General features: G+C 34.7%; 3 protein-coding genes across 15 annotated transcripts in view; 2 read left to right on the forward strand and 1 right to left on the reverse strand.

Annotated features, from left to right (window-relative positions):
• The window catches only part of LOC127835450 (uncharacterized), a 354496-nt gene that overhangs the window by 27723 nt on the left and 302959 nt on the right, over positions 1-23814 (forward strand). The gene's annotated exons all lie outside the window — the stretch shown is intronic.
• On the forward strand, positions 1892-17286 carry LOC127835451 (uncharacterized). Its single transcript, XM_052361893.1, has 11 exons — positions 1892-2114; positions 3659-3848; positions 4488-4614; positions 9662-9804; positions 10733-10850; positions 12866-13053; positions 13247-13379; positions 14215-14337; positions 15179-15388; positions 16278-16377; positions 16741-17286. Exons 1-11 carry the CDS (start codon positions 2024-2026, stop codon positions 16794-16796), a joined length of 1479 nt encoding a protein of 492 aa, XP_052217853.1. The 5' UTR covers positions 1892-2023; the 3' UTR covers positions 16797-17286.
• Positions 18654-22233, reverse strand: LOC127835454 (uncharacterized). 6 transcript variants are annotated; one of them, XR_008028533.1, is made up of 4 exons: positions 22105-22233; positions 21883-21947; positions 21381-21469; positions 18654-19770 (listed from the first exon to the last, which is right to left on the reverse strand). XR_008028533.1 is itself a non-coding variant. In XM_052361902.1 (3 exons), the coding sequence occupies exons 2-3, from the start codon at positions 21885-21887 to the stop codon at positions 18756-18758; spliced, it is 531 nt and encodes a 176-aa protein (XP_052217862.1). In that variant the 5' UTR covers positions 21888-21947; positions 22105-22233; the 3' UTR covers positions 18654-18755. The 6 variants fall into 6 exon arrangements, 2 of the variants coding, with proteins under 2 accessions (XP_052217862.1, XP_052217863.1); XR_008028532.1 differs by having other exon boundaries at positions 18654-21469; XM_052361902.1 differs by lacking the exon at positions 21381-21469 and having other exon boundaries at positions 18654-19281.

The raw sequence follows: 23814 nt of genomic DNA on the forward strand, positions 1-23814 counted from the left end.
TTTTGGTTATGAAATAACATCATTCATGCATTTACGAATCATCACGAAGGTAATTAATGCACACTTTAGTGACGTTATTTGTTTAATACGCTTATTATGTGTTCGTTAAGTAGCACATTTAAAACAGCAAAGGGCGAAATGATGAGATAAGAGTATACCAGATAAGAGTAAAAAAAAAAATATTTCATAACGCGAACACATATACTGGTCGCCAAGACTTTAAGGGTATTGAGACTCTCTAAATAAACGTATCTTAATTTTTTAAAACGCATTCTATATACGTTTATTATCGTGGAAAACCTCATATGAACATGTAATTTAATTAAACAATACTATAATGATTTGAGGCTAAAGCTAGGATTAAATTGTGACATTTCGTTAGCAACATACTCCCCGTACCATCTCTAACATATATGTTATCGCATCGCCTGCGTGTATGGTTTCAGTTGCGTTTGTATTACCAACTTATTCGAAACTAGGATTTTTTTTACTTTGACATGCGTTTCATTATTGTTTCAATGGTGATATGATGTTTACAAATGCAATAATAATGCACCAACGACATATACGAATCGATTAAATCTAGTTATAATTAGAGGGATTCAAACATTTTCTTAAATATTGTCATATAATTTAACACCTTAAATTCCTGCGTTGTACAACTTATGATGGTGATCATAGCGCTAGAAATATGTGACATATTGAGTAAACATCTGATACACGCATTTGAACTTTTGAGGGGCATTTCCATGTTAAACAGATCGTTTAAAACTACTGAAATTATTAAACAATAATTTAAATAAAAACATCGCTCTTGCTTTATATGATAGTAATTGATTTTTTCGATCAAGAGTCAGGTAAATTGATAGTGAAAACTAACTGTTGACTGGAATACCATTTTATTTATTAAAAAGTTCAGAGGAATTATCATGACGACATTATTTTAAGGTTTTAGTAATCTTTTATTGAAGTAAAGTGACCTTAGTGTAATACAACACAAAAGCGAACAACCTCACATTATTTAAACATAAATACCCTTAAAAGGTTGCCATGGCGTATTGATTATGTTTTCGGTCTAGCAGCCAGGAGATCACGAGCGATGCGAGAGTCGTTTAGATCTCTTCCAAAAGACACTTGAACTGGTTCTACACTTGAAACGGAGTTTCAAGAACCAACTGAGTGTTAGATTGCTTCATTTGCCTCACATTTAGCCCACAATAAGACACAAGACACGAATAAATAAAAATAACACTTACAGGATTTTTTATATTGTATCATCAATTTTCTTATTACAGTGACCTCGCTTACATTGAAAATGTATGTTTCATAAGAAACTGCAAGAGAAAACCTTTATAATTTATTTACAAATAATGTTTAAAGCTTTACTCAACAAATACATTTAAATAATAACATTACAACTATGGCTGTTGTTATTTTAATTGCATGTGATCGTATTAACATAGTGTATATTTGACATATTTCTGTGAAAACCATGGTAAAAAAATATGAAGGTTGTGCGTGAAAACTTTTGCCCAGGCATTCGTTTTTCTATGCGTATAGTTATAAAGCTTTACAACACAGTCATTCGTTTTTCTATGCGTAATGTTATCAAGCTTCTTAACACAGTCATTCGTTTTTATATGCCTAATGCTATCAAGCTTCTTAACACAGTCATTCGTTTTTCTATGCGTATAGTTATAGAGCTTAACAAACGGTCATTCGTTTTTCTATGAATATAGTTATAAAGCTTAACAACACAGCCATTCGTTTTTTATGGGTATTGTTATTAAGCATTACAACACAAACTTAAAATTGTCATTCAACCCCTTTAATATGCATGTTATCAATGATATAAGATATATATAAAAAAATACAGCATATGCATGAATTATAGAGACATGACCCACTTTTTAAGCGAACGAAAAAGAACGTCGCGTTGAGCTTTGAATACGTAAAAGCCATACAGGCAAGTCGCTTCAAGTTTAATGAACAAAATAGTCACTTATCAGACAAGAATATCAAGATGTCTCTATGTTTCAGACATATTTCCGGGTTGCTAACGATTATTGGCGGAGTTTTTATGCATCTGTCAATCGGAGCAACATACACATACGGTGAGCTTGTTTATACATATATGGATCGCCCAAACGATCACAGGATATACATGTAAAAATGAGTGGTTAGTTCTTAATCATTTATGTCATAAACTTGATTGTAAACAAACATGTTTAAATTTTAAACTGCAAAATAAATGCAGTTGCAGCACTTAACCTGAAAGCCAGGTACATGCACAAGATTGCGAATATGTTCATGTTAAGGAACACATTATTTATTTTGTCATTTATGCATACTTTACCGCTTTTCCGATTTTTATGAGAACACCAATATTCTCTTTTTTTCCAATAATTTGTTTGTTGTTAATCATGCCATGTTGATTTAATTTTAAGTTTAAAAAATGTAACCTTCCAAACTACAATCAACTATTTTTAATAAAGGACACATTATGCAAAATAGTCCTAGCTTCATCAAAGCTGAAACGTATTCAATAATCCTGACGGCAACAGGCAATATCAAGAAGGGTTTGTTAACCTGTATAAAGTATATAGTGAATGGTTTATTTTATAATGTGGCTCAATGAAGCGGCTGGGCATACGTAATGCTTCACATAAACTTTACAAACTGTAAGTTTAATATCTATATGACGTACACAAGAAGAATACAATATGATAATGAACTTATTACTTATTGTGAAATTCTATAATAACTCAACAGTGTTTGCCAGAAGCATCTTATACAAATAAAGGTATACAGTACATCAAACATGCTGGTATGCATGTTTTATAAGTATGTTCATAAACACGATTATATATTGAATAACAATAAATTGAAAAAAAAATGCTGACGGAAATTTCACTTCAAGAGTTAACATGACATCAACTAGAATAGGAATGCATGCGTCTTATGTTCTGTGTTGCTTTTAAAAATACCCTTGTACTATATATTTGTTTTTAATTCACAAAAATCTCTAATCGTGACTTAAATTGACTTCTGTTTCCGATTAAAGAATTTTATTTTGTTTAGGAGAAGGCTAAAATATATAAATACGGTTTCAATATCGAAATATCTACATTTAAATTTGTATCTTTTCACTTTCAGACATTATATGTTAAAGTGAGATATATTTCTGTTGATTTATTGTTGAAAATGAAATTGGCATGGTGTGCAATAAGTTATAGAAATGCACACGTACAAGAAGACGGTGCTTCCAGCTTCGACATTAGAATATGCGAAGAGCGAGTAGAATTACATGTATCTAGATCACGCACAAGGAGCAAACGCCATTTGTACCGCTCATGGTTTACCCATATCTGATAGATTAGTACATGCTTTTTTCATGTTTCATCCTTTTTCAAATTAAGCCTGATTTCATTGCGATTGTTAGTACATAACTTTTGAAGAAGGCGTAGTATAACGGTAATTTTGCCATTGTTTATATCCAAAAGCATATATTGTATGGCAACAAGATGCAAAATAAATGTTATGTTAAGAACTGTCTTAATATTTAGAAAAAGTTGTATTTCAAAAATCAAAATTTTACGAAAAAAGTACTTTTAACCAAGAGCAGCCATGCACCTATTAAATCTCTTCTGTATTTCAGGAAATTTCGCGCCATACTTTGTTTCGTACTTCCGCAATCGCACAGCGGAAACGGAACTACGCAACGTAGACTCGCTTTGGCTTATTACCGCCACGTCGTTTGGAAGCGCCATCGGCATGTCACTGTCAGGACTGATGAGCAATAGGTTCGGGTCCCGTATCTCTTTGATAATAGGCATCGTAGTGTTCTGGTAAGAAGTGTTATTGTCAACCCAAATACTTTATCAGCATGCAGATTGTTCCAAGTAACATAAAAATTATATTTGCACAAATGTAAAATCAAGCCCTAAAGATTGTGAAAATTAAGATGCATGTATCCTGAATCAAACATTGTTGCCAATGAATCAAACATTGTTGCCAATATGTACAAGCATTTTGAATGTCTACAAGATAAATTTTGCATTTGAGGTACTCTCAAATTGAATCATAATAACATGCAATTACTTATATATTCAAAATGTCAGCAAAATGAATTTTTACGACATACATTTTATACTTTTATCTGGAAACAATTTAAATACCTAAATGAAATATGCTTCAGAATGGCTAACAATTTCACACGTACAGAATTAGTATCATTTATTACAATAACGTTGTCGTAATAATTTTCCATTTGAATAATTATATGAAGTCAGAAATTTAACACCAAAGAATAAATCATATATCTTAAACCATACACTTTCAAACACGCAAAATAACTTGTAATTCGCATCCAAAAAATAGTAAATATAAAATTCTGAAAATGAGTTGCAAATATACAATTTCTATATGTGGGTATAACATAATTTATGCCAGCGTATAACATATTTTGAATGTTTGGTTGTTTTCAGTGCGACAACAGCGTTGAATTACTTCAGCGTACGTGGCAGGTTCGCCGCCATGGTGATCATATACGGTTTCATCAGCGGGGTCGGCAACAAGATCATATACCCCATACCGGTGGCCATTGCTATGAAGGTAGAAAACTTACATTCTCCGCAGCATGTTCCCCATCGCATTTAAACACAGCGGTGCCACTGTTTCTTAACTTTCTAATTATGGGTGCCCCTGTGTCTGAATTTCCAAATCTCGGTTGCCCATGTGCGTTTACATCCGAATTAGGGGTTACCATGTGCTTGAATTTCTACACATTATCGTTATGTGCTTGTTAAAGGTTGACGTTTACATAAAATACATCAAAATTAACAAAAATTTATTATTTTTTCCTGTGCCTTAACAAATTCCTCAGTAAAGTGCTGCCCCAATCCCCGTGTCCATAGCTGTGAAGGTAGACAACTTAGTTTTGGGGTATGTATTGATTTGTATATGAGTTTGTATATGCTGTGTATGAAATGTAAGTTCAGTAGGTCGTTTTTGTATGAAATGTTAGTTCGTCCAGTCGTTCGTGTATGTAATGGTTGTTCGTCTAGTCGTTCATGTATGTAATGTCAGTTCGCCAAGACGTTCATGTATGTAATGATAGTTCGCCATAACGTTCGTTTTTGAAATGCCTAAAGTACATGTACCTGTTTCGCAAGTGAAACAAAAGCATACAAAAGATATGCACTTATTTTGCATATAAAGCACTAAAGAGTAATCAAAAGGATCATATATACATATAGTGTTATTTTAATTAGTACTGTTGTATGAATGAATAATTTTTACATATTTATATTGTCGTTAATGCAAAGACATAAATAAGTATTTTGTTCTGGTTTTAAAGTATCCAAATTAACACACAATATTAACACGTATTTAACTGCAATTGCGAAAGGACATAAATGCACATAAAAATGTTTCATATTTTCCTTATGGACTCATAAAGTATCCAAATTAACGCATAATATAAACATGTATTTATCTATAAATCTAAAAGGACCTATAAACATGTTCATGTTTTCCTTATGGACTCATTCATACAACAAGTATTACTACTTTTATTATACTATTATAACATAATTTTTAATTATATTATACAAACATAGTTTTTCGCTAATATATACATACATCTATACATGTGTCATTTAACTTTTCTAACTATATGCCTATTTTATTAATATACATATGCATTTAAAAAAAGACACAAAAAAGCTGTTAACATGCACATAAACATATTTAACTTATCTAACTATATGCCTATTTTATTAATATACATATGCATTTAAAAAAGACACAAAAAAGCTGTTGACGTTCGTGTATGTAATGATAGTTCGCCATGGCGTTCGTGTATGTAATGTTAGTTCGTCCAGTCGTTCTTGTATGTAATGTCAGTTCGCCCTGTCGTTCGTGAATGTTAAGTCAGTTCGCCTTGTCGTTCGTGTATGTAATGTCAGTTCGCCCTGTCGTTCGTGTATGTTATGTCAGTTCGCCCTGTCGTTCGTGTATGTTAAGTCAGTTCGCCATGTCGTTCGTGTGTGTTATGTCAGTTCGCCCTGTCGTTCGCGTATGCTATTTCAGTTTGCCCTGTCGTTCGTGTATGTAATGTCAGTTCGCACTGTTGTTCGTGTATGTAATGTCAGTTCGCCCTGTCGTTCGCGTATGTAATGTCAGTTTGCCCAGTCGGTCGTGTATAAAATGTTCGTTCGTTAAGTCGTTCGTGTATGTAATGTAAGTTGGCCCTGTTGTTTGTGTATGTTATGTCAGTTCGCCCTGTCGTTCGCGTATGTAATGTCAGTTTGTCCAGTCGTTCGTGTTCGTAATGTCAGTTCGCCCTGTCGTTCGTGTATGTTATGTCAGTTCGCACTCTCGTTCGTGTAGGTAATGACAGTTTGCCCAGTCGGTCGTGTATGTTACGTCAGTTCGCCCTGTCGTTCGTGCATGTAATGTCAGTTCGCCCTGTCGTTCGTGCATGTTTAGTCAGTTTGACCTGTCGTTCGTGTATATAAAGAACGTTCGTCCAGTCGTTCGTGTATGTAATGTCAGTTCGCCCTGTCGTTCGTGCATGTAATGTCGGTTTGACCTGTCGTTCGTGTATGTAATGACAGTTCATCCAGTCGATCGTGTATGTGATGTCAGTTCGCCCTGTCGTTCGTGCATGTAATGTCAGTTCGTCCTGTCGTTTGTGCATGTAATGTCAGTTTGACCTGTCGTTCGTGTATGTAATGTAAGTTCGTCCAGTCGTTCGTGTATGTAATGTCCGTTCGTCCAGTCTTTCGTGTATGTAATGTCAGTTCGTCCAGTCGTTCGTGTTCGTAATGTCATTTCGCCCTGTCGTTCGTGTATGTAATGTCAGTTCGCACTCTCGTTCGTGTAGGTAATGACAGTTCATCAAGTCGTTCATGTATGTAATGGCAGTTCATCTTGTCGTTCATGTATGTAATGTCGTTCGTCCACTCGTTTATGTCAGTACTGGCAGTTCATCCAGTCGTTCATGTATGTAATGTCAGTTCGTTAAGTCGTTCATGTTCATAAGATGTTTGCCAAGTCGTTCATATATGTAATGTCAGTTCGTCCAGTCGTTCATGTATGTTATGTCAGCTAGTCCAGTCGTTCGTGTATGTAATGTCAGTTCGTCAAGTCGTTCGTGTATGTAATTTCAGCTCGTCGAGTCATTCATGTATGTAATGTCAGTTCGTCCAGTCGTTCATGTATGTAATGTCAGCTCGTCCAGTCGTTCGTGTATGTTAAGTCAGTTCGCCATGTCGTTCGTGTGTGTTATGTCAGTTCGCCCTGTCGTTCGCGTATGCTATTTCAGTTTGCCCTGTCGTTCGTGTATGTAATGTCAGTTCGCCCTGTTGTTCGTGTATGTAATGTCAGTTCGCCCTGTCGTTCGCGTAATTAATGTCAGTTTGCCCAGTCGGTCGTGTATAAATTGTTCGTTCGTTAAGTCGTTCGTGTATGTAATGTAAGTTGGCCCTGTTGTTTGTATATGTTATGTCAGTTCGCCCTGTCGTTCGCGTATGTAATGTCAGTTTGTCCAGTCGTTCGTGTTCGTAATGTCAGTTCGCCCTGTCGTTCGTGCATGTAATGTCAGTTCGCCCTGTCGTTCGTGCATGTTTAGTCAGTTTGACCTGTCGTTCGTGTATGTAAAGAACGTTCGTCCAGTCGTTCGTGTATGTAATGTCAGTTCGCCCTGTCGTTCGTGCATGTAATGTCAGTTTGACCTGTCGTTCGTGTATGTAATGACAGTTCATCCAGTCGATCGTGTATGTGATGTCAGTTCGCCCTGTCGTTCGTGCATGTAATGTCAGTTCGTCCTGTCGTTTGTGCATGTAATGTCAGTTTGACCTGTCGTTCGTGTATGTAATGTAAGTTCGTCCAGTCTTTCATGTATGTAATGTCAGTTCGTCCAGTCTTTCGTGTATGTAATGTTAGTTCGTCCAGTCGTTCGTGTTCGTAATGTCATTTCGCCCTGTCGTTCGTGTATGTAATGTCAGTTCGCACGCTCGTTCGTGTAGGTTATGACAGTTCATCAAGTCGTTCATGTATGTAATGGCAGTTCATCTTGTCGTTCATGTATGTAATGTCGTTCGTCCACTCGTTTATGTCAGTACTGGCAGTTCATCCAGTCGTTCATGTATGTAATGTCAGTTCGTTTAGTCGTTCATGTTCATAAGATGTTTGTCAAGTCGTTCATATATGTAATGTCAGTTCGTCCAGTCGTTCATGTATGTTATGTCAGCTAGTCCAGTAGTTCGTGTATGTAATGTCAGTTCGTCAAGTCGTTCGTGTATGTAATTTCAGCTCGTCCAGTCTTTCATGTTTGTAATGTCAGCTCGTCCAGTCGTTCATGTATGTAATGTCAGTTCGTCCAATCGTTCATGTATGTAATGTCAGTTCGTCAGGTCGTTCATTTATGTAATGTCAGCTCGTCCAGTAGTTCATGTATGCAATGGTAGTTCTTAAAGTCGTTCGTGTTTGTAATGTATGTTCTTAATTTTTTTTTGTATGTAATGTCAGTTCGTCCAGTCGTTCATGTATGTCATGCCAGTTTGTTCAGTCGTTCATATATGTAATGTCAGTTCGTCAAGTCGTTCATGTATGTAATGGCAGTTCGTCATGTATTTCGTAAATGTAATGACAGTTCGTCAAGTCGTTCATATATGTAATGCAAGTTCGTCAAGTCGTTCACGTATGTAATGCCAGTTTGTTCAGTCGTTCATATATATAATGCCAGTTTGTCAAGTCGTTCATGTATATAATGTCAGTTCGTCAAGTCGTTCATGTATATAATGTCAGTTCGTCAAGTCGTTTATGCATATAATGTCACTTCGTCAAGTCGTTCAAATATGTAATGAAAGTTCATCAATTCGTTCATGTATATTTTGGCCGTTCGTCCAGTTGTTCATGTTTTTAATGTCAGTTCGTCAAGTCGTTCATGTATAAAATGTCAGTTCGTCCAGTCGTTCATGTTTGTAATGTCAGTTCCTCAAGTCGTTCGTGTATATAATGTCAGTTCGTCTAGTCGGTCACGTATGTAATGTCAGTTCGTCAAGTCGTTCGTGTTTGTAATGTCAGTTCGTACATGCATGTATACTCTTTCTGTTTTAGGAACCTGTCATTTGTGATTTTAAGTGTTTAGCCCGACATAATCATTTATGATCACAAATCTGTACCGTAAGTCATGATAATCAGCCGACTTTATATTGCCTCATCAATGTTCCGACACGTGTATTTTTGTGACATAGTGGTTAAAAAACCACTATGTGACTGTCATTTAACATTTTCTTTTTTGTGAGGTCTTTTGTTGCAGATGGTCCGGAATGTTGACCACCAAACAAACGCACATGCATCCGGGCACGGGGATTGAGCCCGTATCGCATGGGTCAGAAGTTCGTGTACCAACCACTGCTCTATCCTGACAGCCGTATTATTTGTGGTCATTTCTTGTTTCCTTTGTAGTGTTTTCCCACGCGAACCCGAACTACAGAAAAATAACTGTCCGGAGTGTTGACCACCAAACAAACGCACATGCATCCGGGCACGAGGATTGAGCCCGTGTCGCATAGGTCAGAAGTTCGTATACCAACCACTGCTCTAACCTGACAGCCGTATTATTTGTGGTCATTTCTTGTTTCCTTTGTAGTGTTTTCCCACGCGAACGTCGTTCGTGGCCGGAATAATCGTTGCCGGCTATGGTGGCGGTGCCAGCATCTTTAATCAGGTCATCACAGCCTTCATTAACCCCGACAACTACTCTCCCGACCTGGTCACAAAAGAGGGAGATAGGTGTGTGGTTAAGCAAAACACCGTGATTGGTGGTTTAGTGGTTTTGGGGGTCAATCCGTACTAAGGGCTGCATAAGCAAGGCATTTTCGAGAACATTCAAGACATAGGCTGTAATAATATGCATGTTCAAAATGTGTCTCTCCTGAAAATAATTCTTGAGTTTCAGTATATGGCACGTATTACAGATTATTTCGAATCACAGTATGTTCATGTTTTAAACCTCCTCACGGTTGAATCCACAAATGAAGATAGTTTTAAATCAAACAAGGTTTGTGCAAAACGACAGGTAGTATTATGCATTAAATTAATGTAAATATACCATAAACAGCAATAAAAAAAAGAAAGAGTAGCTTCAATGTGAAATAATGCAAGTGGGCCCAATACGAATGCAGTATTTTTTATATTGAAGACCGTTTAAAGGGACCTTTTCACGTTTTGGTTAATTGACAACATTGAAATAAATTATTCAGATTGGAACATTTTCGTTTTATTTATGATATTTTCAAGGAAACAGTAATACTGAACAATATCCATCCTCTAAAATATCCTTAATGTGCATTTTCTAAATATCATGCGTCCAATTCACAATATTGTAATTACATTTTTTAATATTTCTGAACGAAAAAAGACGTATTGTGTCTTCTTAGATACAAATACAACATTAAATTTAGATTAAACACAAGTCCTAGATCAATACCGTTTCTAGAAAAGACTGTCACATATATAATTATAATGAGACCCAGACAAACATCAGCCGATTAAATCTCATACCTTTTAGCATGTAAAACATGACAAATCACATACATCAAACAACGCACTTTTAAAAATAGTAAATGATTTGGGTCACCGCCTGTGAACGGTCGATAGAATGCCTGGTAGATTTAAAACGATTTAAATGTTATGCCACACTAAAATATTATGATTCCAGATATTTTACACAACCGGATCTACTGGACCGAGTACCATACAGTTTCCTAGTCCTGGGCGGTTCGTTCTTCCTGCTCCTGGTACTCGGGCTGCTCTGTATCCGGGAACCAGCTCCGGAGGTAACCGTTTTAATCATATAACTGAACCCTTGACCAATCAGATACGCACTCTGAAGCATTTGAAGTTCTTTAGACAGGCATATTATTTTAAGACCATTCTTGTTAGATTCAAGTTTTAAGGCTTAATTTCCAACCCTTATATACTTCTGCGCGGCAAAAAACATATAACCAGAAAAGACTACAAGTTTTTCGCAGGCCGTTCTGGTTTTATGATGGTTTCATATAGCCACGTTCACTGGTTTGTGAGTAGGAAAGGGTTAAGTAACATCGAAAGTATTAAAGTCATCGTATAAACATATCGTTATTTTAGCACGTATTTATTTATCGTTACGTTTTAAAAACTTCTCGTCTTTCAATAACGATCTTCTGTTTATAAAAAAAAATATCATATAAATAGTCTCTTCGTGGTGTTTACATGACGTATGAGTATAGCTTAATATTCGCTTGTCGACTTGTCGGCGTAAGGTGTCGTACTTGATTAGCCTGTGCAATCGACACAGGTTAATCAAAGATGACATTTTCTGTTTAACTTGATTTTTGCTAAGAAGAAACTTTCTTGAAACGAAAAATATCATAAAAGCGGAAAGTGTCGCGTTTCGTGCTCTTCGAGGATGAAATTTTCGAATGCAGATTAACTATTGTTATACTTTATTGTAATTCGACCGATTTTCGATGTTATGGAAAGGAATTTTCGGAAACAAATATTAAACAAAATATACAAATGAACCAATATTTATAACTTTAGAAAGCGATATACAATTTCACAAACACAAAACGTAGGTATGGCGAGTCGTCTGGGTAAGATAAAATACAATTAACACAGTATTTACAACGAAAGCAAAAATACATAAAAGTTCATGCATGTCACAATAGTATGTTATTTAATAGTTATTAAATAAAAGTTATATTTTACACGAGAAAATATATTTCCTCTAAAAAAAAAAGAAATACGTCCACCTGTTGTTTCTGAGATGTTCGTGCACGTGAATCACGAGCCAGGGTTGGATAACTCTAATATTAGTTATTCATGCATGACGTTTACCTGTTTGGGTTGCTACCCTTTGGCCAATACAAATGTATTTAAATGTATATTGAACCTTAATATTAAACGAAATAACTAGTCTGGATGGTATGCGGATATTTTTTTAACCTAACGACATTAACAATGATGTGATAATCGCACAATGTAATCAACGTACGATATTTACATTAAACACGTTAACATACATACACAAAATATTTTCTGATGTACAGTCAGGTCGCCAATAAATGAACGCTATCTATCGTTCATCAGATTATTTATAAAACCAACTTTTAAGAATTGAAAATGCATTTAAATAGTTAATCTTGGTTTTATCATGCATCAAAATTGTACAACTTTATTTCGGCTATATGATAAGAAATTATCTTTAACCCTGGCAGGCAAAACCCGTATTCCGAAACGTTTTATCCAATTAAGAAGTAAGAGCAAACAAAGTACAATAATGTTTAATTAAACATGAACGTTTTTAAAGAGAATTCAGAAACAGTGGAAAAAACAAATATCTTATGATTGATATTTTATTTCTTACATTGCTGATAAACAATGAGGTGTCTTTAGTATACATATAGGCAAAAGTCGATCGAACGTCGACACTTATGTATAGGTATCGCATGGGTGTCAGTAATACACATGGTGATTTCCAACTGCATGCTTGAATCTATATCAAACGTTTAGAAATACAGAGTATTACTTTATTATTCCTTCTTAAAGTCATATGATGTTGACACAATGTCATTTTTTTATTAAGAAAGCGAGAAGAAAATATAAATCATCCTACATGATTGTGTAACTGTGTAAGGGAGTTCCGGTATTGGAGACTTGACTGTACTATTTGAATACTTTACGACAGATGTAAAGATGTGATAACGTAATTTCTATTATTGGATAAGGTATAAGTTTTTCAATCTACGTACGGAACTGATGGTCGTTGGGGTTTGTGTGATAAAAGGTGTCAACAAACATGTTTTTACAGGTACTGGGTAATACAGAAATAGACGTACTGGAGTCCAAACATGGTACAGAGGAAACATCGTTGCCTATCGTTTCCAATGGCAAAATAGAAATGACTGGCAAACCGGGAGTAATTTTGATTGGATCTCAAAATCAGGTCTCCGATTCCATAAAAATTAACAACTACGATCTACACAGTTCTACAATTTTGTGAGTTTTCTTGTGTTCTTTTAAACCGTTGGCTAATTTTTGTAAAATGGTCATCTGCCAAATGTATCAAATTCGAAATGTGCAATAGATTGCAAGCGAAACTGTTGCTTTACTTTGTTTATATTTGAAAATAATGTAAAAATTATACATCGTGTTAGTATGTGTTAGTGAACGGCGGTAAAACTGAATTCAGACCCACCTCTGCCAAGGACATGGGGGCAGTAGAGGTCCTGAAGATCGCCTTTAGGACACGCGCGTTGTATGTGGTTTTCTTCTCTTCGATGATCATCAATATCGGAACTGGATTTGTATTTAATCTCTACAAGGTAATTAGGTCTCTATATTGTTTCAAAGCAGTGATTTTAGTGTTTAGCGTTTTGAATGCGTTTTATTTCTAATGGTGAACATATATGTTATGTTTTGTTTTGTCCATTATATTTCTCAAGTTCTTACCCTAGAGCACGGTATTAATACTTTTGCAACTGACGATGTATCTCTATTCAATAATAATAGAAAATGAGTTTTAAAAAATCCCATTAAATTGATTTTTAAGTTGTTTGTGGAATTTAGGCCTTTCGTTATTTTCTTTGTCAAAAGGACTTGTTGTTTAAACTCAAAATGAAGCATTGTCAACAAACCGTGAAACTATATCAGCAGCAGAAGCTTCTTTTAAAGATGTTACCTTTGTAGATTTATTTGTTTTTGTATTTTTCTATACTAGTTTGATCTCTAGGAAAAAAACAACAAGTGTACCTTAAACGCTAATATTATATGTTATAATTTTAATGTTTTCGCAAAATGTAATAACTTTCTAAAATACATTTTGTTATTATTTTCTGGACAAGATACTTGAAACTTGATACTATTCAATTCTTTTTCAAAGTGAAGGTAATGTTTTAAAGCCATGTATAGCGGAGGTAAAATCACATACATAGTTTGCAAACCCGTCTGTATTAAAACTTGATTTGTCGCTTTTTGTGTCAATGTGACATTAGCGTATTAGAGTAATGGTAAGCAGCTATAATATCACACAGTTAATTTCAACACGTCCGTACTTCGTACCTAAACTGACTTCTGTTTCCTCAAAAATGTTAGTATTCTAGTTTGCCTGCTTTTGAATTGGAAAAGATTTTCACCATTTATCTTAATTTGTATTTTCAGGCATATGGACAGACGTTTATCGCAGACGACCAGTTCCTGTCGGTTGTCGGGTCAATGTCGTCGGTGTTCAACTGCCTTGGCCGCCCCTTCTGGGGCCTTGTCATGGACCGTTTTGGATACAGAGTACGTAACTCTTAAGAGACTCGTTAACATATTGCCGTGGTTTAAACAACTGTATAATTTATATATTTACTCACAAATCTATGCGATTTTAAATAAATCTCAAATAATGATGTTGTTAAGAAAAAAATGAATACAAATATTTATTTAACCTTGTTTCGAAACTGCGACTTATGGAAGAAACAAAATACAAATACACTTGATTAAACCGTTGCCAAACAATTTCCTTTCCATCAAAATTAATGTAAGCTTGTCCCTTGATGTGATGGAGAGATCACATATACCATTATCATTACATGGCCGCGATTTACCAACAAATATTATTTTAACATAATATGCAGTCGTTTGTCATTAAACCTATGACATTTAATTAAAGTGAAGTGATCAATAACGAATTTATTACAGCAAAAGTGAAATGTTTATCACTAAGTACTTAAAATACATGAATATCAATCTAAGAATAAAATTATTATGCGGACACCAATCACTGTCGCCAGTGTTATCGTGTACGATAGGTTAAATTACGGACCCGAATCTTAAAATGATTAGGTATTTCACCTTTACACATACATAAGTACACATATGTGAACTGTGAAACTTTGTATACTAGTGTAAATGGTCTGATTTAATTTGGCGAACTTAAATGCAATGTACAACTTGATTCTCATATTCGACGAATCAGGATTATCAATCTCTTCAAATAAGTCAATAAAAATGTTTCGTCTTAGTTTGTTTGTCCGTTATTTTGTTATGTAGCCAAGTGATAGTATTTACAACTGTATGGAAATTATTATCTGCAAACCCGGTGACCGACTGGTCATTTTCCCTTGTACTCGTTTCGCAGGTGACCATGTGGTGCATTTCCGGTGGGCTCACCGTTGCCTGTGCGACCTTGACATTGACCGAGGGGATGCCTAAAGGCTTGTTTATGCTGTGGGTTTGCGTCGTATCAGGACTGAGCTGCGGTCTCTGGGCGGTATTTCCAGCGACCATCTCGCGTCTGTTTGGCATCAAACACATGGCGCTGCTATACGGCTTCATTGGCTGGGGAACAGTAAGTGTTTATGTGTGTGTGTGTGTTTCCAAGTTAACGAGGTCACTCCGCGTCTGAGGCTGTATCAACCCGGAATATGTCACGTAACTCCTACCTAATGACCTTACTAGACTCTCGAAAGCTGGGACGAATTTAAATTTAAGGTAATTTTTTCAGCTAGTATTTCTTACTGAAAGATTTACAACTTTGAAGTGGTCTTGTGTTGTGGGTTGAAGCCGGAATACCCTGAAGAAACCCGATCTGTCCGGTATGGTTACCATCAATAATGCTTTAGTGTACATAATTGGACACGCCTTTTCTATGTGCTCGTGATGTCACAGATTGTTGAAGATCACATCATTGCACTGTAACCGTTTGCTGCTAAGTACGTTTCGGTGGAAAGTTGCGGACAAAGGCGATTGTGTCATGCGATAAAGTGGTACTATTTATCCCTTAATTTTACCGAATGATAGGTCAGCACGGTATATTATCGGCAATTATTTACATGTTTATTATCAGTTATTTCTAATTTGTAAATTATATTTTTACGTACGTCTTCAACTTTGTTACGGAGTTCGATATATATGTATTTCAGCTTTTAATCAACTCATTTTTTCGGAACATACAACTGTCAACTTTCATGTATAATGTTAATTTTCGATCAGAAAGTCACATCCAGTCATTCTGTTTCTGATTGAAAATTGTCTTGATCTTCAAATATTTTTTGTCCATTATTAGTCTTCCTTTTTGTTATCACAATTGTTATGTTGACCCAAACACTTCGTATTATGTTCGTGATATGCTTGTAATAAACATCTTTATGAAGCCTTACAACTGATCCTGATACAAAAATTTGAAGCTTATGTTTCACTTTTTTATCTGCATACTATATATTATCACGGTATTTCAGGCCTTCTCAAGTTTACTGTCGGCTTTAGCTGGAACCGGTCTAAGGGCGAGTTTAGGATTTTCAGGCCTATTTTACATGGCTTCAGGGACATCCGGTTTAGGTTCGCGATTTTGGATAATTTCGGATTATAATAAAGGATTTCTTTTAAATAATTAGTACTGACCTGGATTTAAAAAGTGAGATCTGGTTAATATACTGAATTGAATGATAATGATACATGAACGTTTAATTAAGCGATTAGTATAACCATCCATACAAGATCTTGTTTTGTCCCCGTTTTCTTATCTTATATTTCTGTATTTTAATATTCGTTAGATCTGTGTCGCATGAATTTGAAACAAATCACTGTCCATACATAAATAAATTACCGCGTGTTTTGATGTTCAATATTTAACTTGCTGGCGCAGCAGAAGTTTCATTTTGCTATTATTTGATCTTTAAACCAGCAATCATTCCTTTTCAGGTGTCCTTGTAACAATACTGTTCAATGGCAAGGACTACACTGGCGGACGGATCTAGAAGCACTATCAACGATAAACATCGGTAATCTTCGATAAACATCGGTGAACATCGGTAACATCGATTTACGAAGTACTAGAAACTGGTGACCAATGCTGATAACTATAGAGAACTGCTTAAAACTGCTGAACACTGTGTGAAAGACAATAAAGACAGATCACCGAGGCCTTTCAGAAAATAATTATTGTTTTACTTGAATGAAGTTTGCACATTTATAACAAACGTTTACAAAACATTTTAAAACATATGGCAACAAGGAGCGTGTGTAGATTCGTTAAAGAAAACATTTATGTTGTATTATATCATATTGGAATAATGACACATTCTTAAATTGTATCGGATTATATCTGAAACGGTATCTGACATTCAGTTGTACTAGTACATACTTATGGCTTGATATATATTTTAACCTGTAAGCGAATGCATGCATTTCAAATGTAAATTTCTTATTATATGGTATCTGTTTCAAAAACGGTATTTTCTATGACAATATGTTGTAATTTTTACCAAGCATGTTGATAGCTTAAAGCTTTGTTTACTTTCAAATCCTCAGTTGTGATTTCCATCCCTGCTTGGGATTTCAAATTTTAAAGAAAACAATGTCTTTCTGAACAAAATGTAGTAATGTAAATTGCGTACATATTTAACATTTATAACTTAATTCATTTATATAGATGGTGTTTGCTTTTGTTGTTTATACAATATGTCATAAAGTATGAATTCAATTTATGAACCATGAGTTATAAAGCACATTATATTTAAGAAACCCTCCTTTAGACAAAAAAAACATGGAAAACTATTAATTCGTACAATATGGAAGGGTTTTTCATTGTATTAAAATGTTTATGTATTTATAATATATCTGATACAATCAAACACACATTATTGTATTGTTGTCGTTCTAAGTTGCTTTAGTCGTTGACTGTATTGATGTTTTACTAAATATGAAAGTTAAGAGTTCAATCTCAAATATATCAGCAGTTTTTACACTTCTAGTGATATATCTGTCCATGACTAACATGTAATAATGAGGGTCGGATATGATATCTGTTCCGGGCATAAATACTACATAATTATTATCATAGTAAAAACAATACTCTGTTAAGCGTGCGATACCAATGTCATGTTGCAAAAAAGAACATACCTCTATTAAATGTATGATAATCATCAAATACAATTTACTTTAAAGCTATATCATTGAGGTTTCAGGAACATTAAAGAAATCCAATGTTTGATAACGATGCAAACATTGTCTCAGGCTTTGCGTGACGCGATGCATTTATTTATAATGTTTGTCATTTATGTTATTGAACAGGGAAGATATACATTGTAAATGGCGGCATGAGTACTCGAAACAGGTAATTAGGGGATTCTTCACTAAATCCGGAGTTTTACATTGTTTTCCGTGTACCACAACCAATACGGATATTAGTATTGTGTTGCATGTGTTAGATTGCACTCAAACCGTTTTGGTTTGCTAAATTCTCTTCCACTGACCGGTGTAATGACGTCATTTATAATGGCTTTTGCGACAAAAATTACGTCTGATTCATTAAACAGTAAGGTATACGACACATTGCGCAAAAACAAACGACAAAACAAAAATACGTTTTCAACTTTATGAAGCTAGATTAAGAACACAGAAGTGTTAATGAAACAATGTTAAAAGTCATTAAATAATCATACATTTAAAGTTTGACGTTTAAGAGTTCCATCAATATATATATATATATATATATATATATATATATATATATATATATATATATATATATATATATATATATATATATATATATATATATATATATATATATATATATATATATTTATATATATATATATATTTGCATTTAGAATCGCTCAATTTACTCGCACATTGTTTTATTACATTTAAAATATGTAATAAAATAACAATACCATACATTATCATCGGCATAAACTTCTCATTCCAAAACTTTAATATATGGTATTCAATTTGGTGATGAAATCTTCCCAAAAAGCCGTAATTTCTTGTTCACTGCCATTAACAGGATAGTCAATAAACGCATCGCGTCGCAACATTTTAAGTTCTTCTGGGAGGCCAACAGTTGAGTCGGAATTGTAGAAAAAAGCTACAGACATGGGCTTTTGTCTGTGATTTGATTCCTCATTCGTCATGTGCGCAGCTATTTTCCACTCCAAACTGTCCCTTGGCCCATTTGAGAGGACGAACACCACAACTCGGCTGGCATGGATCGATCTTGTAATAATGTTGTACAGCGGTAATCCATCTAGAATATCATCATGCATGAAAACTGTGTAGTCCAGCTCCAACAGTTTCGGTTTAAGTGTATCCAAAACAAATGCGTTGACGTCTTCCTCATAGGCGAGATATAAATCGTACTTGAATATTGAATCTCGCAAGGAAGTTTCAATAGTTGAGTATCCATTATGTTTTATCTCTTTATTGTATCCAACATAGTACCAGTACCGTATCTTCCATCTAAATCGGTGAATAATTGAAGCAAATATTATGTTGAACATAACAAACAGGATTGCAACCAATGAAATAATCAACGGAGTGTATGAAGCGCAATACTTTTCCAGAAAAGAAATTTGGTAGATCAAATCCTCTTTTGTACTGATAATTGTTGGCATAGGATATCCTGAAGACACATTGTGTGTTATAACAGTTTGATATCAGAACATCTAGAAGTGATTGCGATGGTCGCATATAATCGAGAATCCATTCTAACACGTCTAAGTTGTCACACGAGCATGAAAGCATATTGTTCGTCAAATCCAATGTTAAAGTTTAGTTGTTCCTGGATGAAACAATCGCTTCAAGATCAGCTCGTAACTCTTTGCTCAAGGTACTTATGCGATTTTTCGATAGATCTAGCACTTTTAAGATCCGCATGTGAAATATAGGTACATATAATCCAATTAAATTGTTAGTAGATAAATTTAGCCATTTCATTTTGTTTTGATTCTGAAACTGTTTAGAATTATTTGCATTTATTCTGTTAATAGAAAAATCAACATATTCAAGATCGAAGTTAGAATGAAATATCATCTTGTCTTCAACACAACAAATTGAATGTAATTCCTTTGAAGGTATAAACGCTTTAATTTTGGAAAATTACTAAAGAATTGTTCATGTACAGAGGAACAAAAATTGTTGCTAAGATCAATATTTTCAATACTTAATCCATGAATAGGTCTGTCCCAGCAAAATAAAAGTGAGCCTGATCCATTGAAGGTTTTAATCGAGTTGTTTGAATCTATATAAAAACCGTAAATAGGGGTGGCAATTTTACTGTTACTAACATCGATATATTCTAACTTTGGTGGTAGGAACGCAGTTATAGTCATTGGCGGAATGTACGGTCGTGGTTTCTGACATTCTGAATTTATGTTTGATCCCCTACCAGATAAGATATTTACTTTTACTGCGGTTGTGTCTTTGGAATCAACGCTTTGTAAAGACGGGTGTTCAACATTGGAGAAAGCTTCGAACTGAAGTCCCATATGGGCATAGGAGGCCTCAATCGTTTTAACATTCAGCAGTTGATGCGCATACAACAGGAAACTGCCAAATTCAAATTTGTTTGCCCTTATTCGTATATGTTGAAGACTCTTCGGCAGTACCGAAAAAGCACCAGGATCGATTTTGCGTATTGAGTTTCTATCTAATGAAATCATCTTCAAATTGGTATGCCTGATCGATGCTTACATTGCTGTTGTAATTTCGATGGGAGAGTGTATCCCATCCATTGCTAGGCTGTCTACGATAAGCATTTCAATTCCGGACTGTAAACTGTTAAAACTGTGGAAAAGAGGTTGCAACACCAACCCGATATTCATCGACAAATCAATCATGCGTATCCCCATCATACCTTTGAAGGCATTTGCATTTATATAATATACTCCGCATTCTATGATTGATAAATTTAAGACATGTCTCAAGTTTGCCAAAGTATAATCTGTGATATTATAAATGCTACAGAAATCTTGGTTTTGCCAATCTGGCCTAATAAGGTCTCCTGATATACGAATATCTTTCAGATGCGTCATATTTTGAAATTCTTCTCTAAAAGGAACTTGTGAAAATCTATCAATCCATATTTCTTCTAAAGACTGAATTTTTGTAAAGCTTGGTCCAGGATAACCGGTATTGACTTTGATTGGAATTAAATTAGTTTGATACATAACGAGTTTTTCAGAGATGTCAAACGCTCGAAAACATTTACATCCGTTTCACTGGTTACTGGACATTGATCGTTATTCGCAATATTAAGATATTCTAACTTTCCCAGGCCTGAAAATGTAAGGCTTTGAATTGTCGCGCTGTTATTTCTTATTGAATTGATAGAAGTAGCAAACAGAATCAGTTCCTGTAAGTTGCTGTAATCTGCAAAAGGTGTCATAGTTCTAGTGTTCAAATTATTTAGTCTGGTGTTTGACATGTCTAGTGAATAAACTTGATCTTTGGTTATTTGTGTGAAATCTGGCAAACTACCGTTCAGCAGGGCATTTGATCTGCAGTTCACTTTGTAAAACCCTTGCTCATTCTGTGAAATGCAAATACAAGTAAAGCACCTGGTATCGATGAATTCAGCACGAGGTGTCAATGCGACCAAACTTGCGGTCATAAGGCTCATTAACAGTGTTGTTTTAGGCGCCATTACCTAAACACAATACAAATTAATCATACAAACACCAAGAACACAAGTGTACTAGCGATTACATACATTTTTAATTTAATAATACAATAGTGTTTTTTTTAAATAAATACCAACAAGTCTTAAAATCTAATTATCGAAAATATTCTCTACCGTTTTGTATTGAACCTCTTTGCACTAAAACGTGATATAAAGAGCCAAAATAACTTCTCCTAAACCGCGGGTATAAGAAAGTGCATTTATCGATTGAAAAATGTTCGGAAGTCTTTTCAGAACATAATTCTTTGCAAAGTATGGATTGCAAAATATATTTTCTTTGGAAAACAAGTTGCGTTTTGTAGTCAAATTATTTATATATAAAGCAAAGTTCGAGGTATATAAATATGTATGCAAAAACAAAATAAAATTATCAAACTTACCGCATATGTACGCTTAATATTATGTATATCTTTGTTTTATCAAGTCCACATGTAGACGCAGGTAACTGCAACACAATACTGTAATTTTGAATTGAAGCAATTAAAAGATATAAGACGCGTCTCGTTCTATATACTGGACTAGTTTTATCAAATTCTCTTTAAGACGGAATGAAAATAAATGTCACTTAATTATATTGTTTTTGCAAATATGGAGATAATGACCTGTTTCGGATTTCACTACAAGAGATAACACATACACATGCTTCCGATAAATAAAACGCACGTATTTGAATCTAACATACAAGGCATGCACGTGTTGTCTCAGAAGGCTCGCCATTTGGTTCACAAAACACCTACACATTGTAAGTTCGCACGTTTTCTGCAAGTTTGTTTTGTTCGCATTGTTGTACAGGGTGAGACAATACATGCCTTGCAATCCACGAGCATTACGTGAAAACATCTGATCTTGAAGCACATATTAAAAGCGATAACATGCACCGATCTGATAATGGATAAACAAAGGCACCGATCATATAATGTATATAAGGTCTTCAAGTATACATACAGATCAGTTTATTTAGCAAAGGAAATAAACTGCATCACCATATTTGGCAGGTGATTTATGTTTTGTTGTCGAGCAAATCAGTTAATATTTGTTTTCGAATTTTACCACGTGTAATATATTTCAAATCAACGGTGCATCGTATGTCTGTATTTAAATAAATTAAGGAAAAAAAGCTGAATAATTGAGACAAAACTTCTAAAAATACATGACGCCCAACAACTGCGTTTTATTACAATTTTTAAATGAGTTTATCAACGTTCGATATTATTTTGTTTATACGGACTCAAGATGGGATACAATTTTAAATGCAGTTTACGTAGCATGTTCCTCTTATTCTGGATTGTTATGCACTTTGTCGTTCAAAAGGGAGTCTAGGCGAAAAGTAACATCCCCGAATTTCCTGTGCGGACTTCAAAGGCTATTCTGAGAGGACACATTTTGCGCTTGAATTTAGCCCGGTCTTGCTAGCGCGAATATCATTTTAAAGCTTATAAAGAGCAATGATTGAGAGTATTTCGGACGTGTGTATGTCAGGTCTTATTAATTTCCTTGATGCATATCATCTTGAAAATTCAATATTTCTGCCTTTGATAATTGTATCTGTAAGACGAAGTAAAGAGTCTTTATTCGGGAAAGCGTTATTTTTGAATGTGAAGGACGAGGAACTTAAAAAGTGAAAGAGCAACGTCGGAGGAGAAATTAAGAAATTAGATCGTGAGTTAACTACGATTTGCATTAAAAATGATTCATTGTTGATATCCGGATTTTAAGACGTGAAATACGGGCTGTTACTTTCGTATTTTATTTTGAAAAGATAGTTATACTAATCAAAGTCCATTTAAGTACTTTGTAATAATAACTTTAGGAAGTTTCTTAGATCGCTTAAAACTTAGTAAAGTTAAAAGTTAATTTAATGTCAGTGATTTGACAAGTTCTTTACAAATAAGTTCTTCACAAATAGTGGAGTAAATTTTAATAGTCTCCAAAGTTTACCATCACAAATTCCAACTGTAACATCTTTGAAAAGACACAGAACACAAAACATTTCAGATGCAAACTTAAACAACCTCTCATATCCCAAGAAATGCAATACACTAAATGGTCTAAACGAAAAAATATCTTGCCTTACATTGAACTGTCATTCTGTTGTCATAAACAAAGATGTTTTGATTGGTCAATATCTGAGAGAAGATAAAAACCGACTTTGCCGTATTCACAGAAACCTGGTTCTCAGATGAAAAGCAACACCAAATAGATACCTCAGACTTAAATCAAAATGGTTATACAATGAGTACTGTAAATCGTTCAAATAGAACAGGCGGCGGAGTGGCTTTATCTTGTCGGACTGGGGTTACTGTATGAAAAGT

The sequence above is a fragment of the Dreissena polymorpha genome, chromosome 6 (genome assembly GCF_020536995.1).
Source record: "Dreissena polymorpha isolate Duluth1 chromosome 6, UMN_Dpol_1.0, whole genome shotgun sequence".
Taxonomy (NCBI): Eukaryota; Metazoa; Mollusca; class Bivalvia; order Myida; family Dreissenidae; genus Dreissena; species Dreissena polymorpha.

Bases quoted from the DNA above. Each gene is read 5' to 3' on its own strand.
- LOC127835451 (XM_052361893.1), top strand. From the start codon at position 2,024: ATGTCTCTATGTTTCAGACATATTTCCGGGTTGCTAACGATTATTGGC. The intron at 14,338-15,178 runs GTACGTAACTCT...CTCGTTTCGCAG, and splicing joins TGGACCGTTTTGGATACAGA to GTGACCATGTGGTGCATTTC. The intron at 15,389-16,277 runs GTAAGTGTTTAT...ACGGTATTTCAG, and splicing joins GCTTCATTGGCTGGGGAACA to GCCTTCTCAAGTTTACTGTC.